This window comes from Mesoplodon densirostris, chromosome 18 (genome assembly GCF_025265405.1).
Source record: "Mesoplodon densirostris isolate mMesDen1 chromosome 18, mMesDen1 primary haplotype, whole genome shotgun sequence".
Classification (NCBI taxonomy): Eukaryota; Metazoa; Chordata; class Mammalia; order Artiodactyla; family Ziphiidae; genus Mesoplodon; species Mesoplodon densirostris.
Window position 1 is genome coordinate 56,767,682 of NC_082678.1, and position 15,275 is coordinate 56,782,956.

General features: G+C 48.2%; 1 protein-coding gene across 2 annotated transcripts in view; it reads right to left on the reverse strand.

The window, feature by feature from the left end:
- Window positions 1–332: 332 nt before the first annotated feature.
- AATF (apoptosis antagonizing transcription factor) overlaps window positions 333–15,275 on the reverse strand; it is a 102,590-nt gene continuing 87,647 nt past the window's right edge. For both annotated transcript variants that reach the window (XM_060081254.1, XM_060081252.1), the window contains one exon: window positions 333–624. In XM_060081254.1, the coding sequence (XP_059937237.1) occupies window positions 561–624 (64 nt within the window). In that variant the 3' untranslated portion in view covers window positions 333–560. The remainder of the gene's footprint in view (window positions 625–15,275) is intronic.

Below are 15,275 nucleotides of genomic sequence, written 5' to 3' on the forward strand. Positions count from 1 at the left end.
TCTTTATGGGTGAAAAGAGGAAACAAGAAGTCAGAGATTTGTATTTAGCAACAAATAGGCAGATGCCTCCAAGCTCCAACGCCTCCGGGGTGCAGCTGACAGGTTTTGGGGGGCTCCCTGCTCCTCACAGCCGCGATCAGTCGCTAAACGCAACTCACCCCGAAAGCCACATCTACCCTAGGATTATTCCTTCCATGAAGTATTTTATATTGTGAAAGAAGGCCATTTGGCTGGGAAAACAATGAAACCCCGCCCAAAGAACCTGTCACCCTGCGGGAACGCTACCTCACTCACTCTGTGCTGCTTAAGGAATCGAGTGTGGCAGCGGCGGCGACTGTAAAAACCCTCTTTATTTGTGGTGGTTCAAGGCCGTGGGGGGGAGCGAGCACTTTGCACACGGACGCACCGGTGACACAGATGCTGGATTCCAGGTTTCCAGGCACTCGTCAGGCCCGTGTTCTGAACAGCACACGTTCCCGGGATTTCCCGAGTTCCTCTCTGTGGGGCTGGGTGTGCGGAGGTCCTGCCCCAGGCCCCGGGCCACAGGGAGATGGGCGCCATCAGTCCCCGTGGCCTTCGTCAGGGGGGTTGAGTTGGCCAAAAAGAGATCGATACAGCTCTGTCCTGGAAGACAAACGAAACAAACTGGTTAACGCGTTGGTTAACTTTTCAAGGTTAAAAAAGAACCAAGAAGCTAGGAAATACCCCAGTCTGATTCTTCAATTGGAAACCCAGCCACATAATTAAAAATGCATCCCACAGCTCTTATTCACAAATATGAAGGAGGGCAGGAACCTAGAAGCGGCCAAACAGCAGAATATGTAAATAGTCCAGAGTGGCTGGATACCCTGTCTCCAGGGAACGAGTTTTCTATAAGTTTGCCCTTTACACACAGGCTCTTCAAGTAAGAAAACAAGATTGAATATTTTAATAGGATGTATGAGACTGCCACATGAGGAGGAGGATTCAATCAGACATGGGATGCAGGGGATATAATTCAGTTTTCATACATTTTCTTGGACTTGGCAGTACTTGAAAAACAATGAAAATGACCCAGCAACAAGATTCCAATTACCAGCACACGTGCAGCTGCTCGGGCACCAAGGCTCTTCCCCATACCCCGGCCCTTCCGCTATTCTCCATCTAATAAATAATTCGATTGGCTAATTTATTTCTAAAGCTGGGTCTGACGTTAAAAAAAAAATCCTAACATGCCAGGGTCTTGCGTCCCTGAAAATGAAGTAAATGACCACTTGCCACCTCTGTTTCCACCACCACCTGGCCAAAGGCACGTGTCGGGGTGGGCGAGGTCCTCCCAGCACCAGCACCGAGCCCGTGGCTCCAGAACACTTCCCTGGATGGAGGGCAGAGTCTCCCCGTGGAGATGCCAGGAGCCAGGAGGGTCCAAGCAGGTCAAGCCCACAGGGAGGCAGGGACCACGCCCGTGCCCTCGGGGAAGGAGGGCAGGCACCTGGGCGAAGGCCATGGACCAGCAAGGAGAAAGCTGTGCCTGCTCTGCTTATGTTTTCAAGATCTACAGCCTGCCCTCCTCGTTAGGAAAACAGGCTTTTCCTAACAGAACTGCTCTCATCATCTGAGAGTCATCATCAGCAAATCTGATTTTCAAAACAAAACAGAAGACAAAAAAAGCCCCACCCTTCAAACAGCTATTTTCGGTCCAGCCAGACTTCAACACAAAAACTTACAAGTGTTTTTGAAGTCACCTTACTATAGTGGTGTGTACCAAAAGAGACATTATAATTAGAAAACCCAGCAATAGGAATAGCATATTGAAACTTTTTGAAAGGGAAAAGTCTTAAAGAAGGAACCGCAGAAGCCATGGATATAAACAAATCTTATCATGCTGGGGACCACGTGGCAGGCAGGGAAAGTGCAGCCAGAAAACAGTGGGTCTCCTGTATTATTATAGGAATTTTATTGCAAGAATTTGCTGGTGCCCTCAGCCAACCATGGTGCCCCTGGACCTATAAACAAAGGATGCAGGTTCACCCGGAGCTCCAGGGTCTCTTTTGTTCCTGAGCTGTACACATCTGCCTGGCTCGGCCTTGGCCAGGCCCCGGACATGTGCGTACTAAGGCGGAAGGCAGCTTCAGACCACATGCAAATGAGAGGCAGGCAGCCTCCCTTCCAGAGGCAGTGGCTGCCAAATCACCAGCTCCATCACATAAAGGACAGCGATGCCCTGCCCAGGCGTCACTTTATCACGCGATGGCCTGCCTACTTGCCAAAAAGTACAAGTCTCTCTAGCCATTTCCACAAAGAAATTAAATGGTGTTAAGGGGAGAGTCGCCATGACAAAGAGGACAGTGTGGCTTTAAGGCTGCGACATCTGATGAGAGGGAGCTGCAGAGGCGCCACGCCATTTAGCCCTTCACAATCATCCCTTCGCAGCCTCGCCGTGCTCGCCTGCAGCAGACCCCATCGTTACCACTGAGCAAATGCTTCCTCTCCGCGCGGTGACATCAGCAAACCGCCTGGGCGAAGGCGGCAGTTACTGCCCGCAGCAGGGTTCACGTGTCAGGAGCAGAGAGGGAAATGCTGAAACCCATGTTTTGATAGAACATCATTTCACACTCAGGTGGGCAAAGCTGACAAACATGCAGCTAGCTGTTCATGGCAAAGAACTTGGAAAGCTGAGTGGTCTGGGTTCTTAAAATATTTTTACAGAAAAGAGAGAAAATATGAGTAAGGGATTATTCCAATCTAAGAATCCCCAAGCAATTTCAACTTTAAGTCTTCCTCACCCATGACCACCAATCAGTTCCAAGTCTCTCAAACTTCCCTGCTCCTCCAGGCTCCATGATTTCAGATCTTACCGTCTCTTACCCAGAATGCGGTGCCAGCCTCCTAAGCGACTGTTCTGTTCCCGTCTCCTCTTCCCCCGCCTCCATCCCCCTCAGCCCCAACTCTAAGGACTCTAGAGATGGACAAAGCAGACCCTCCTGGGGTCCAGGAGCACCACCAGGATGAAGACCCCCAGACTCCGGCTGCTCAGCTAGGCCCCAGCCCCTCTTTTTCCCTGCGGAGGACCCGCCGGGGACAGAGCTGGGAAAACCACGGCCACGAAGGGTGGGGTCCAGGGTCTGGTCCTCGAGCCTCTCTGCGTACCCCCTAGCAGAACTCTACAAAATCCCGCAGCCCCTGCACACATTTTTAAGTTGACATATAAAATTTTTCTTGACGAAGTTAATAGTCACGAAGGATATCATTACCACAAATCTGTGACCACCAACCCTTAAAATAACTCTCACATCCCTTTTGTAATATGCCCAGTGGAATCTATATGCCATACTGATCTGATATCACCACTCACTTAAACAACCCATAAACAAACTCTTTAATTTGGAAAATGTATAGCATCTTTCTCTTTTTAAACTTGTATTTCCATTTGATTTTTCCCTACAGATTTTTGTCCTAATTGTTTTATGCTTGAAAGTCTTTTATGGATCACACTATCATACTTCTTGGCCACAAAAATAAGTATGCAAATTGAAACACTTTTTGAAATTTGAAAAGTTGAAGTATTTTAATTTCTTGGGACCATAAGGCTCTAAGTAACTTTTAAAAATTACTTCTGGATTGTGTTATCATTACAATTATTATTAGGATACAACGGATATATACAATAACAATATAATAAAATGTAGTATAATTTTGGTAACATTTTAATATACATAAATATGTAAAATGTTACTGGAAATGATCTCTCAGTGATATGGATGAGGCTTTCCCCTCCATTCCCATTCCATGGATGAATATAATTTATTGCTAGAATGAAAGAGGGCTCAGCACCAATTCTACTCCTATTTTTTAGTTTCTGCAGACAGAAGTGATGAGAAACCTTGCCACACCAACAAGCAGACGTGGGAATGGGAGAGTTTTGTTATAGCAAGGATACTCAATTCTTTTAAGTCCTTCTGAATTAACCACCCCCCCCCCACCAATCACAGAGATCTACCACCAAAACTTCGTTTTAATGATCTACCAGCTGACAACTCAATCAGGTTCTCCTGCAATTTTGCTGAGAATAAGGACCTGGAAGCCACCTGACCGGCAGGGCAGAAATTTCCTGGGTCACGGCCCGTCGCAATGCCTATACCGTATTTTCACCAGTCCTTTTGTGAGGTTCCCCACTCCAGAGTAACGTCCCATGTCAGGGTAAGGAGGGGCTTCGTGTCTGGAGAGGACAACCGCCAACGGCGAGGGAGAAGGAGGACTGGCAGCTCCAGCTCGGGCAGGCTCTCAGGCAGGGCTGCTGAGAGCCTCTCGGGAAAGAGCTGGAAATTGGATTCCTGCCACCTCTCTGTGTCTCCTTTCCGGTGGGAAGATCTCTGCACGGCCCAGGAGGAAGACTGAGGCGGAGGGTGTCCTGAGCGTTGCCCCAAACCCAGGCAGATGCTAGACCTGGGGCCAGTGCGCAGGGGAGAGGAAGGCACCTGGAAAGAAACAGGATGCGTCCATATCCCTATCCCATCCCAAGGCAGGAACACAAAACGAAAAACAGAACTAGGTAATGAAAAGCCGCCCTGGGACAGAGGGTCGGACTGCCTTCTGCTGCACAAAGCATTTTCCCCTGCAGCACCCTTCCTGACCGGGACTGAGCCACCCAGAGAAGCTAAACTATCAGTCCTTCAGGTTAACCTCATCTCCATCCGATTCTCCAGGGTAAGTGTACAGTTTAATACTTGAGGTCCCCTTAAGGCTATGCATAATGAAGTTGGGTTTTTAAATATATAATTCCTGCTCCCTATCACATTAAGAATCAAGATTGGAATCACTGAGCGGAAATGCCTTCCCCCCTCGGTCACCCTCCCCCCACACTCCTGGCCTCAATGGCCAGTGGGAATGTCCACTGTAGAAAATGTATTAATGTGGGTATCATGCAGGAGAATAACCTACAGAGTAATTAACAGGACTTGGACCTAAGGTAGAAGGTCGATAGCAGGGGCTCTTCCTTGAATTAAAATTTAACTCACCCTTTATTGCAACCTACAAAAGCAAGTAATGAGCACTAACATTTTTATTTCTTTTAAACTGTCATTTAGGCTATAGAGGGGATAATTACCTATCTCTAATGTAGTAAGGTTTTATAACCCTTAGTGAGGCATTTTCTAATTTAATATTTTTACTATATTATCATAAAACCTGTTTCTGGAAAAAAATGATCATGGATTAGCAGCCATCTTCCATAAAGACAGAGAGTGTGCGTGCGTGTGTGTGTGTACTGGGATTCGGCTTATTTATCATGTGACTCTTGTGAAGAGACTTAAGTGCGCCCAGTAGAGCTGGCTGTGAGATGCCATCACTTGAGTGGCGGGCGAGGTTTTAAGCAGCACACTAAACAAACCACGGGTGGACGTGCGTCACGGTGCCGTCCAGCCACGCGCACTCCTCACTGACCGCGACACAGACCAGGGGCTTTCACGCCATCATCAGGGCAAACAGTACAAAGGAGCACCTGAACCCTGCAGAGGATATGTGCGGGGTGGGGGGGGGGCGCGTGGGACTGAAGGAGCTGCGCAGGCCTCGCCCCAGACACCCCGCTCCTCCTCCCCCTCCTCAGGCCCGGACTCCCCCAAGCTGCACCCTGTGGCCAAAGGCGAGCAGACAGCAGGGAGAAAGCAGCCAGGCCACCACTCCCTAAAGAAACCTGCACAGCCTCCAAAAGTACATCCCATTCTCCAAGCAAGTACGATATGCAGGGATTTCAGCGTGTGCCCGTAGAAACAATATCGCTACTTTCCTGATTAAAACTATACACAGAATTTGTCCTTGATTAATTTGAGATTGTTCATTAGTTACTTCACTGGGGGGGGTGGGGGGGTTGTCCTCCCTAAATATACAAGACGCATCCCAGAGTGTGCGGGGGGGGCCCTCCCTCCCCCATAATCCCCTCCCCTTCCCTGCACACCCGAGGGCCCTGTGCCACGTGCTTCTGCGGAACTTGATGTCTTAGACATACATTTGAGAATCCAAGGGTGACGAAATACACAAAGGGAAAGTGAGACGAAGGGCTCCAATTCCAGCAGCACTCGTGTCCAGCAGAACCTCGACGAAACCCGAATCCCTGTGAGTCAGTACAGACACAGCAAGAACAGAAACTCACACTGACCACTGTGGTTGCTGACTGCAGATGTACTTTTAAAAATCATTGGCAATGTTACTGATGCATGTTTTTTCCCGTTTGTGTTTGGAAAACATTTTACTTATTAGTGCGGCAGAAGCTTATAAATGTGTATTAGGTGAGGATGGTCCCTGGCCTCAAAGTATAACACAAAGGTATAATAAATTCATAAAATACACAGGAATGCCTATTTGCTCTGCTAGGTTTCCGTAGGATTACAGAGACAAGAAGGACGCTGCAGAACCTGCGTGGGGAAGGTGAACGTATCAGGTAACTCTGTCTGGACAGTCCCCTCCGCTCGGAGAGGTGGCAGTGTCCTCCCTCTCGCCGGGCACCCCTCTGCTGCTGTGGGACCCCTCCCACAGCCCAGTCCTCCAGAGCCAGGACGGACAGCTCCTTGATCCTCCCCGTGGCAGCATTTCAACCACGGCTGCCTTCCCCGACTAAATCTGGTCCCTTCTGGGTGAAAAGAACCAGTTCACTCCATTCCCGCTATGACAGAGCTGGAGTTCTCCTGCTGGCCTGGCGGAACCCCTCGGAGCCCTCCAGGTTGCCGAAGAGCTGACGGGGAGGCCCTCGCTCTCCGAGCCCACACCCACGTGTCTGGACAGTCCAGGCGGCCCAGGTGTGCGGGGCCAGCCCTACCGCCTCCTCCGTCCTCCGCCCGTCCTTTCCTGCCCTCACAGAGCTTCCAGTCTCTCTGTTCTGCCTGATAACGTGCCCAGGGCATCCCAAGTGCCAACTGAAAAAGATATCTTGCCAGTCATCCCTTGGCACCAAACCAAGGGGTCCTCCCAACCTAACCTTCTGGCTGCTTTGAGGTCTGCCCCCCAAATACTAGAGATGAGAAAGCACCTCCCTTAATCTTTCACTCCTTCTACTCCTCTGACCCCAATCCATTCTACTCTGTATCAGAGACTTTACAGGTGAGAGGAAGATGCCTGAGAACTGTTTCTGTGACCTAAGAGGGGAACTATATTGGTCCGGATGGCAGGAGGCTGCCCTGCGCTCCTGGGGGCCGCGCGCACATCACAGCAGCGGGATCAGAGGCAGGGCCCACCCTCCGGGCCTTCATCTCTCAGGGAGCCTGCGTTGTGAGGAAGACGACGCAGGCAAAGGGACAGAAAGAAGTACGTCCTGTAAAGGAGGGAGCATCACGTAGGACGACGTGAAAAGAAACGACGAGCAGAAAACTCACAAGTCTGGAGTGCAGCCGACAGGCCAGCCCTGAACCAAAGGTGGGTCTCGGGCTTCTGTCCCGAAACGCCAGCACGACTGCGTACCAAAAAATCACACACACACACAACCAAGAAACGTGAAAGGAGAGGAAAGCGACCTTCTCTTACTGAGGTCTTATTTCTTAACAGGATCAAGTTAGCAACGTAGTAGTGACTCAGAGAATGCCCTCACCTATCACTAATTACCTAAATCTGGACCCAAGGCCAATCTCCCATCACAACCAGGCTCTTCACAAGCTCCAAGGCAGCCCACCGCAGCTGCCCAAATCTGCCACAAGGTGGCAGCACATGACGCGTTTCTCAGTGGACCAGGCAACTAGCAAGGCTCCCAGCAAACTGTGACCATAAATTACCTGGAGTGCCTGCTCTCCTCGCCATCCTCCCCAGCGCTTGAAGGAGACTCGGGAAGGTCTGTTCCATTTCGCTCCTTTGGTCAGGTCAGAACCAGGTCCTTCACACCTCTGCAAATGCTTTTAGCCCTACAGCTTTAAATTACAGATGATGACACGGCCTCTGGCCCGTCTCCTAAAGATCAGACCGACTCAAGATTTATAAATGTTCAAAGATGCAGGTTCAGGCCCCAAACAAAGGAACTGAACGGCTGGGAGGAGGAAGGAGAGGTGAGAGGGAGCGAGGGGTGAATCTGTAAAGGCTTTCTCCCCACTTGCGCTCCCTCCTTGCTCCCAAGCCAGTTAACAAATTCACTCCACTTACACAAGGAAGAAAAACACTGGAAACTTCCATCACCCCTACCACTAGTTTCAAGTCTTTCAAATTCTTTTAAAGAAAAATAATTTACCTTGGTGGGTCTTGCAAAAAAGTAGAGGGGGGGTGGGAGGGACTGTTGACAAAAGGGATGTTGCCTCCTCTCCTGTGCATTAATATTCCATATTCCTGGGATGATTTCCACTTTCACAGTTTGACTGTTTTATAACAGATTTGACGCGAGAGAAGACAAATGGCCTCACAAAGGAAAGACGACAAATCATCTCACCGCTTTTAGCGGGGTCTTCTCTTTACTTTTATTTATTTTTATTCTGTGGCTGGGCTGCGGAGCTCTCTGCCTTGCTGGCGATGTTTAATATTAACACCAAGCCCCCGCGATGCTGGCAATAGAGTTGGCCGGTGTTGTGTTTACAGCTTTGTGACTGCTGGCTTCAGGAAGATGAAGCTCCTTGTCCAAACAGCAGCCCCTCTAACAGCTCCTGTTAAAAGCCAGGGGATGCTTCGCTGCTTAGATGTGAATCACTTCCTTCAACCCCACGGAAAGGGAGGCTGACACTGAGTTACATTTGTATCCCTATCAGGAACGCTGCCCAACGACCCAGGACCGGACGGGGGCCGGCGTATGACGATTCTCTCAGCTCCAGTTTAAGGCTACTCTGAGGGGGTCAAAACACACAGAAATTAACAAGGGTATCTGTCCTCAACCCACAGAGTTTCAGCGAGGCATTCCATTACTTCTGGTGATATATTGGAGGATTTACTTTACCAAAAATACCCAGTCTTAATCCGAACATAAAAGCAGCAACTACTGAGCACACAAACACCGGCAGCAACTCTGGGCGGCCGTGCCCCGGGCTCGGCTCAGCCTGCAGGACACAAAGGCCACCATCCACATGCTCCCCCCAGGGTGCGACTGCCCCTGTCCCGTTTCTGCTCTGCCCTCTTGGTCTTTTTTATCTTCCTCCCATAGCCCTTCTCCTGGGTTCTGTTCTAGGCCCTCCTCCCTTCTCTCCCGACCCCTCCCCTGGCCAACGCATCCACACTCTCAGCCCTGCCGGTCTCCTGGGTGCAAAAGCCGCCTACAGCCGGAGTGCCCACATCCCCACCTTGGCACTGCGTCCAACTCCAATAAACTGGCCACTGACGGCACCAGGCCCTCAGGGCGATTCTGCCACCCAAACTACCTTTGTTAATCATGGCAGCAGATTCTCTGTTATTCATGTCCAACACATAACTGTTTAATGGCAGGAAGCAACAAAGTTATAGGTGCAAACACCACATTTTCTGATTAAAAACTAAAATCCTCCCTGAGATAGGGATCTTGTCTGGACAGTTCACTTACATTAAGTGATAGAATGCAAACTGAGGCCCTCCACCTGTCACTCTGTCTTGGTTTTTAATGGTTTCCTTCAAAGAACTTCCTCCTCTCCTCCGTAAATCAGAGGAGAGAAATTTGGAAAAAAGGTTTCTCCCAGACACCTGCCAGGGCACCTATCCCCAGGAGGAGTGCCCAGGAGCCCTCAGCTTCCGGGTGTCTGCAACAGGGCCACCCCCCACCCACGCGCCTCGGTTCACCAGCTAGTCGCTGAAGTCAGCAATCTGATGACCTCAGCCAGTTATGGGACTGGTTTTTAAAAGCCTGGCTGCTCCGTGCAAAATGAGTGGTTTGCGTTTCTGCCCCCGGAAGCTGGTGACTCTGTTTTGCTGCCCGGCTGTGCCTCCCCTGCAGGACAGAGAGCTGGGTGAGGACGAGGAGGCCGAGCGCCGCCAGCGCCGGTAGGAGAAAGTGTGTATTGATTTCTCCCTCCTTTGAGAGGAGCACAGAGCGTTGAAGAACAGCTGCTCCTCTCCGCAGCCTTTCACATTCCACGCGCGACAGAGGGCCCAACCCCCGCCCGCCTCCGGGAAGCAGAAAGGGGCGGCTCCTGGGTGCCAGCGGCCACCAGGCTGCCTGGTCCACTGTGTGGACTCCAAACACCCCAGGCCACAAACGCCTCCCCTTCCTCGGATCCAGTAATTTCCCTCTCTGGGCTGACGTTTCCTCATCTATATTGGAGAAGAAAGAGCCTTCAGTCGTATTTACCTTTTAAGTGGAGGTGCCCAGAGGGAAAAAGAGTTAATGTTTATAAAGTGTTGTGCTCCCCAGAGGAAGACAATGGATGAAACACGAGGTGTGGTTGGCTCATTCAAGACCTCGTTTCCAGGGTGGTTAGTAACAGCTTCCCAGTACAAATGCCCTGCTTCCGAGCACCTGGAACTCAAAGAACACTCAGGCAATGCCCTTTATCTAAATATCCTTTTTTGCTGCAACACTTAATACCAACACTAAAAATAACAAAAGGAAACCAAGGACTATTATGCCTTGTTAATGCACATACAGCAGCCATTCCAGAAGTGTCTTCTTCTTAAACCAAACAAATCCTGAGAGCATTCCAAAAAAGCTGACCTACAATGAGAACTGGTCACCACAGAGCCCTGTCTGAACACTCCATGTTTCCACAGTAACTAATAATTTGTAGAAGGGCCACCAGAAACCAAACCCGGCATGGTTATCACAGCCAAGATGGGCAGGAGAAAACGGACAGTATGGTACAAGTTTGTGGTGTACACTCTTGGGAGCAACTGAAATACAAGAGTCTTCTTGAAAGACCTTTTCCCAGAATTCATCCTAAGTTAAAAGACCTCCAAAACTCTCTAAGTAAAGGATTGGGCGTGACAAGTCCCGGAGCTGGACTCTCCTTATTTCGAGGGCTTTTCCAATGTGGCCAGGAGCGAAGAACAAACTACGGAGCCGGCTCTCAGGCGGTGCGACATCCTCGCGTGGACACAGAGCCCGCGGAGGATTAGGGTCGGCACTGCCGGTGAACTGCCGTGTACAGAGGGCCGTGGGACCAGAGCAAAGTGCGGACGGTCCCCGACTTACAACGGCTCGACTCAGGAGGTTTCCACTTTACGACGGTGCGAAAGCAATGTGCACTTAGTAGAAACTGTACTTCCAGTTCTGAACCGTGACCTCTCTCTTCCCGGGCCGGGGATGTGCGGCAGATCCCCTCTTGTGATGCTGGGCAGCGCAGCCCCCGGTCAGCCACACGATCACGGGGGTGGACAACCGACACACTGACAACCACCCTGTGCCCAGACAGCCCTCCCGTTGTTCACTCTCAGTACAGTATTCGATCAATGACATGAGACACTCAACACTTTATTATGAAATAGGCTTTGTGTTGGATGATTCTGCCCAACTGTAGGCTAATGTGAGTGTTCTGAGCACGGTTAAGGTGGGCGAGGTTCTGGCGTGAGGTCAGTAGCTGAGATGTATTAAATGCATTTTTGACTTATGCTATTTTCAATCTGCAATGGGTTTATCGAGATGTAACCCCACTGTAAATCAATGAAGATCTGTATATTAGAGTTAGATGACTTGGAGAGATTTTAGTAAAAGAGGCAAGAAGCCTTTGTCCATTCATCTTATAGGGATTGTCTGCAAAAATAATCTTACCAGCAAATTGCTTACAAGCAACAGACTCATAAGCTGAAGGCCTTTAAAGGCACTTCAGACAGGAGACCTACAGCCAACTCTTCTCAGGTTTGCACAGAAATGGGTATGTCTGTGTTGCAGGCAAAGGGACAATGACATAATATGTACACATGGGAAAATGTAAATTTTGTTTATTTACCTATTTGTACAGATATCATTAAAACAGTCCTTCTCAGAAACAAAAAAATTACAAAGAACATTTCATTCTCAAGAATCCAATGAGCATGAAGGACTATTTTCACTTTATAAAGAAGGAAACTAAGGCCCAGAGACAAGATTTCTTCAAGGTCACACTGTCTGTGAGCTGAGGCAGAACAGGTACTCAAGGACCCCGAGTCAGTCCTCTAGCCCAGAGAAGGCTGACATCAACTGGGAAGAGACTTAAATTGTTTTGCAAATACAACTTCTGCTACAAAAATGCTATATAGTAAGTAAGGCAGGATTCAACTGGAATCAAAATATATTATTGCAAATGTATGAGTATAATACCATACATTTTTACTAAAATCTCTCCAAGTCATCTAACTCGATAATACCAAACACAGGATTATAGTAAACATACGCATACTATTGTACTTTGACTTATAAATGAAGCATTCTTAGCAAGAAAAAAACCCGAATAAGTGTTTTTGGGTTAACAGTACCCGTAATAAGTACTGTTAGAGAGGAACAAATAAAACAGGGGTTCAAGCACAGAAGAGCCACACCTCAGTCGGGGGCGGGGAACCATTAAAGGCTCTCTGGAAAGGCTGATGTGTACCAAGGACTACAAACCCTGCAACAGGAGAGGATGCAGGCAGGGGAGGGGTGAGGAGATGCTCCAGTTCCTGTGAGCAGAATTAAGAGACACGAGCGGGAGGAGGAGGGAGTGTGTCCTGGGACCTCAGGGGCCGGCAGGACAGCACAAGGAAAGTGCACACCAGACCAGGTGATGAGGAGAGAAAGGTAGCAGGGTGACAAATCACTGCAGGCCTTGAGTGGCAGGTTCGAGTACGGCTTTTACGCTGTAGGCGACAAGGAAAAGAATTTTCTAAGTGGTATTTTAGGAAGGTGCAATCTGGCAATGATGCACAGAACTAATTAAATCAGACGGGGGGTCAAGAGGCTGTTGGTGTTAACAGTCTATGTGGGAAGAAAAAAAATCTGGGCTCACAAAGAAGCCGTAGGGGGCTTCCCTGGTGGCACAGTGGTTGAGAGTCCGCCTGCCGATGCAGGGGATACGGGTTCGTGCCCCGGTCCGGGAAGATCCCACATGCCGCGGAGCAGCTGGGCCCGTGAGCCATGGCCGCTGAGCCTGCGCTCCGCAACGGGAGAGGCCGCAACAGTGAGAGGCCCGCGTACCGCAAAAAAAAAAAAAAAAAAGAAGCCATAGGACTGGAGAGTAGAGACCACTGAACGATATATGAAAATAAAGTTCCAAGCAGACCAAAAGTAAGAAATCAGAAAAAAGCAAGAGAAAATATCAGCGAACAGCTCATCCTGGGATCCAGGAGGGAATGCCTAAGCATAAAAGCAATGAAAAACACTCCTAAGAAAAAGGTGTTATATATTAGATCACATAAAAAGTAAAACTTACACATGACCAATAAAGATCGTTAATACCAACAGGTGAGCAAACGGGGAGAGCTACAAAAAATAGGAAATATGGTATATAATCATAATATGTAGAATTCACACAAACTGCAAAGAAAAATTAAACCCAAAGAAAAAATGGGACAAAGGATAAAAACAGAAATACAAATGATTAATAAATATACAGACTCTTCAAGGCTATGATTAAATGCAAAAATAAACATTAGATACTTAGGCCAGTGCCTAGCACACTGTAGGGCCTCAGTAAAGTGTCACTGTTATTGAACTCTCCATATCAGCAAAGGTAAATGACATGAGCCTCAGGTGGGGGGGGCGGTGTAAATCAGTACAACCTATCACGAACCACTGAAAGGACATCACTTTGCTGTACACCAGAAACTAACACAACATTGTAAAACAACTATACTGCAATAAAAAAACATTTTTTTAAAGGTTTTGCCTTTGACCCAGGAATTATCCTTCTACTCCTTAGAACCTATTCTAAAGAACAAGCAAAGCCTAAAACATGGATTTCTATATAAATATGTTCACTGCAGCATTCCTTAAAGAGAAATAAAAACAATCAGAAATAACCTAAACGTCCAAGAATAAATATTCCATAATTGAAAATTATAAAGTCATTAAGATGTCTTTAAAATATTTAATGGTATTAAAATGCTTATAATATAAAGCTAACTGGAAAAAGGGATTCAAACATATATGAATATATCTTTATAAAATATACACACAAAAAGTTCTGCAAGAAAATATATTAGTAGTAGTCATAATATTCAATTCCCAGTAGCAGATAACATGAATTTCCTTTGTGCTTTCTGTATTTTCCAAATTTTCTTCCATAAGAATGTTCTGTTTTTGTTTTTAAGATTTTTTTTTTAATTAATTAATTTACTTATTTATTTTTGGCTGCATTGGGTCTTTGTTGCTGCGTGCGGGCTTTCTCTAGTCGCGGAGAGCAGGGGCTACTCTTCGTTGCAATGTGTAGGCTTCTCATTGCGGTGGCTTCTGTTGTTGCTGAGCATGGGCTCTAGGAGCGTGGGCTCAGTAGTTGTGGCTTGCGGGGTCTAGAGAGCAGGCTCAGTAGCTGTGGCGCACGGGCTTAGTTGCTCCGCGGCATGTGGGATCTTCCCAGACCAGGGCTCGAACCTGTGTCCCCTGCACTGGCAGGTGGATTCTTAACCGCTGTGCCACCAGGGAAGCCCAAGATTTTTTTTTTTTTTTTTTGGATATGGACCATTTTAAAGTCTTTATCGAATTTGTTACAATATTGCTTCTGATTTATGTTTTGGTTTTTTGGCCGTGAGGTAATGTGGGATCTTAGCTTCCTGACCAAGGATCGAACCCACATCCCCTGCAATGGAAGGCGAAGTCTTAACCCCTGGACTGCCAGGGAAGTCCCTTTTGTTTTTATTATAGGGGAAAAATGTAGTCTCTAAGGAAAGAAGGTGACAGGCACCTGAATCCGGAAGAAGGAGAACTGTCAAGAGCAAATGGACTGAATACACTGGACCAGGTTTCAAAGCTAATTATGAGGTTTAGGGTCTTTGGAATCAAAGAATGGTGTAACCATAAGAGCAGGCCTGGAAATTCAGTGATTCACACTAAACTGTGAATGGCTTAATAGGTAAAACCTTCTTATATAGAAAGCATCTTTATTATAACAGAAAGAAAGAACCATTTTAATGCAAGCAAGTTTTTAATGGAGAGAAAGGCTCTGTGTATGTGTGCCAGGGGTGGGGAGGCAGCTTCCCTTTGGCACAGGATTCCCACGTATTTCTAAAAGCTTGCTGTCTGCCCTCTTAGCACAGCAGGCAGCGCACCTGCCTCATAAAAGCTTGCTGACTTCTTGGGCTTCCCTGGTGGCACAGTGGTTAAGAATCCGCCTGCCAATGCAGGGGACATGGGTTTGAGCCCTGGTCCGGGAAGATCCCACATGCTACGGAGCAGCTAAGCCCCGTGCTCCACAGCTACTGAGCCTGCACTCTACAGCCCACGAGCCACAACTACTGAAGCCCGCGCGCGTAGAGCCCGTGCTCTG